Source organism: Sinocyclocheilus rhinocerous, unplaced genomic scaffold, assembly GCF_001515625.1.
Source record: "Sinocyclocheilus rhinocerous isolate Xijiao unplaced genomic scaffold, SAMN03320098_v1.1 scaffold1862, whole genome shotgun sequence".
NCBI classification, from domain to species: Eukaryota; Metazoa; Chordata; class Actinopteri; order Cypriniformes; family Cyprinidae; genus Sinocyclocheilus; species Sinocyclocheilus rhinocerous.
The window spans coordinates 341,364-345,178 of NW_015653470.1; the positions used below are offsets into that span (position 1 = coordinate 341,364).

The following is a 3,815-nucleotide window of genomic DNA, read 5'->3' on the forward strand; positions in this document are numbered from 1 at the left end:
CACACACACACACACACACACACACACAGACACTCACTCACACACACACACACACACACACTCACTCACTCACTCACTCACACACTAACTCACTCTCTCTCTCACACACACTCACACTCATTCACTCACTCACATACTCACTCACTCACTCACTCACACACGAGGTCATAAAGTGATAACACAGTAAACCAGCTGATGTGCTGATATGTGCTTTGACTAACGCAGTGTACAATTCACATCTTACACACACATAAAACACTTAGCACATTCAATGTTTTCCATTTATTTTTGATTTTGTCTTTTTGTTATCTCTGCCAATGCTGATGCCAACAGATAACAGTACAGTACAAGCCAGTGAAGTCATGTAGCGTCTTAAATGTCAGTATGGCTCTGGAACACTAATGCACTGGACTTCCTGTCATTCGTCTCTGACAGCGCTCTGCTTACCCTCAATACTGGCCTTTGAATTATTCATGACAACATGGAAATGCCAGCAAAGAGAAGACGCGACGTAAAGAACTAGTTCTCTAGTGCACATGACCTGCAAGTCTTTTATTAAAGTCCAGTTTTATATTTACAGATGGTCATATTACAGCTTCTAAGAGTCTATTAATTCCACCAACGATGATAACAACATCATTTTCAGACTTTGAACAATCCTGAGTCTAAGGCTGCTTTGTGTTGTCAGAAGCATATTTAAGCGACATTATTATTTTCTGTTGGCTACAATTAAATAAGTTAATCACCTAAATCATACGGCTGCTCATGGAGGTTTCAGGGTTTCTTCTTGCCTTTCTTAGGGGCCGTATATGAGGAAGTGCGATGCTCTTTTCTGTCATATTTGTCGTGACCTTCCCTGTGGCAGAATGAAAGACAAATTCAACACTAATTAATATCGTAAGTACAGTACTTCAAAACGCAGCACATTTCACATCTGGCAAGATCTCATGGAATAAACCCAGTGAATGATTCCTGAATGAGTCCAAATGCTGAAGAGTTTAATGCGCCAAGATTCAGATTTACGCTCAACTCAGTCGATATGAGAGTCAAAATATTCAATCTGACAGAGGGTAAGATGTGGCGTGAGGTCTGAAAAAAACAAAACAAAACAGTTTAGTACGGAAGCCCATTTCTGACACATAAGAAAAAAAAACATGCTTTGGTAAATCATGTTTATAATTTTTTTTTTGTCATAATAATATTGAAATTATGAGATACTAAGTCATAATTATGATTTACCAAAGCATTGTGACTATTTAGGTCATAATTTCAACTTTTTAAAATCTCATAATTATGACTTAATATGTCATAATTTCAATTTTATATTATAGCTATATTATAGTATAGCTTAGTATATCATAATTTGTGACTTTTTGTAATAATTACACCAACTTTTGATGTCATCTTATGACTTAGTATGTCATAATTTCAACTTTTTATCACATAATGTGCCTATTCTATAAATATGGCTATTTATCTCATAATTATGACTTAGTATTTCATAATTTCGACTTTTTGACTGTCAAAATGATGACTTTTTATCTCATAATTTCAACTTCATCTGATAATTATGATTTAGCAGTATCTCATAATTTCAACTTTTTATCTCATAATTATGTCCGAGCATTTCATAATTTTGACTTGTCATAATTATGATTTACCAAAACATTATGACTATTTAGGTCATAATTTCAACTTTTATCTCATAATTATGACTCAGAATGTCATAATTTCAACTGTATATCTCATAGTTATGACTAACCCTATCAAAATTTTGACTTATGTGATAATTATGACTTTTTAACTTTTGATGTCATAATTATGACTTTTCAACTTTTTATTTGATAATTATGAATTTTTACCTCATAATTATGACTTAATATGTCATAATTTCAATTTTATATCATAGCTATATTATAGCATAGCTTAGTATATCATCATTTGTGACTTTTTGTAATAATTACACCAACATTTTATGTCATCTTATGACTTAGTATGTCATAATTTCAACTTTTTATGTCATAATCATCACTTTTAAGTCATAATTTCAACTTTTTATCACATAATGTGCCTATCCTATAAATATGGCTATTTATCTCATAATTATGACTTAGTATTTCATAATTTCGACTTTTTGACTGTCAAAATTATGACTTTTTATCTCATAATTTCAACTTCATCTGATAATTATGACTAGCATAGCTTAGTATATCATCATTTGTGACTTTTTGTAATAATTACACCAACATTTTATGTCATCTTATGACTTAGTATGTCATAATTTCAACTTTTTATCTCATAATTATGTCATAGTATTTAATAATTTTGACTAGTCGTAATTATGATTTACCAAAGCATGACCTTTTTCTAAGGAGTAAAGAATGTAAATTGAAAAAGTAAATAATCATATGTTGAAATTCAGTAAATAAATGACTGTTGCTGTTGAAGTCGCCTCTTTAAGCCCTTTCAGAATCCTGTTACATCCCAACCATCATGGTATGGTTGCCAGGGAATTGGGTTGCTAGGATATTCTGTGTGGTTGCTAGGGTGATCAGAAGAGTCCACCTTCAAGTTTGTAATATTTAATTTGAGGAATCATTGTCTAGATAGTGCTAGAGGTTTGATGAGTATGCGTACTAGTAGTACTAGTGATGCTCATCTCAGTAAACACTACTGAAGACAACAAGAGAAATGAGACGATCGTCACCCTTCGTACCTAAAGCAGCGGGCGCAGTACAGATCTCGCTCACACGTGTGGCAGCGAATGGTGGCATCCTGATTACAGATGCAGCACCACGGCAGCTCTTCATCATCATCCTCATCACGGTCATCATCTTTTACACGCTGGATCTGTGAGGCAGCAGCGGCCGGCTTTGATTTAGACTGCAGCACTGAGAGCTTGAACACACAGGAAAAAAAATGTACAATTCAGACAATTCAGAAAAAAGTAAATTTTAGCGTTTGTATTATGCATGTGTGTCGGGGTGTTACCGGGTTCCTGCTGGACGTGTCCTTCTCTCTGTTCATCGGGCCGCTGAGCTCTGGTGGGATGTTGTAGCCGCTGGCCTCATCTAGAGCTGCTTCCTCTGATAACTGTACGAGTGACAGAAAACACACGCAAAACGCCTTCAAACTGAGCTCTGACGGATCGATCTAAATACCGACCTCTGGTGGTTGTTATGGGACATGCCACAGGTCAAAATAAACTGGCTATAATAGGCTAATATACACTACTATAGTTATGACTTATAGTTATTCGTTTTTGTCATAATAATGACTATTTATCTCATAGTTGACTTCGTATTTCACAAGTAAACATTGGCCCGGTTTCATAGACAGGGCTTAGACTAAACCAGGATTAGGCCATAGTTCAATTAGGACTAATTGAGTAATTGAGGACAATTAAGTAATTTTTATAAACATGCCTTAGAAAAAAGCATTACTGGTGTGCATCTTAAGACAAAACAAAGGCACTGACATGTTTTAAGATGTCAGTGCAAGTTTCTTTCAGTTGAAACAGCTCAGATTTACATTTTAGTCAAGGACTAGGTTTAAGTACGGTGGCCGAGAAGTGCAAAGCAAATCACAATTCTGAAGACAAAATAACAAAAAATGTCAGCTCCAGTGGCGCAGATGGATAAACGCTTGTCGTTGGCTTTTTGACGCGATCGACCAAGGTTTGATCCCATCTTTTGCCGAAATTTTTTTTTCTCCCTTTTCAAATCTTGTATCACATCGTAAAGGCATTTATTTTCAATAAAAATTAAGGAAATAATCAAAAAGTTGAAAATAAAGTATCGGGTAGGGTTAGGGTA

At 34.9% G+C, this 3,815-nt stretch overlaps 1 protein-coding gene across 1 annotated transcript in view; it reads right to left on the reverse strand.

Moving 5' to 3' along the window:
- Positions 1-84: 84 nt before the first annotated feature.
- Positions 85-3,815, reverse strand: part of LOC107716046 (abscission/NoCut checkpoint regulator-like) — a 13,457-nt gene continuing 9,726 nt past the window's right edge. Inside the window, exons 8-10 of the mRNA XM_016522366.1 lie at positions 2,992-3,093; positions 2,717-2,898; positions 85-856 (exon numbers count right to left, since the gene is read on the reverse strand). Of these exons, the coding sequence (XP_016377852.1) occupies positions 775-856; positions 2,717-2,898; positions 2,992-3,093 (366 nt within the window). The 3' untranslated portion in view covers positions 85-774. The remainder of the gene's footprint in view (positions 857-2,716; positions 2,899-2,991; positions 3,094-3,815) is intronic.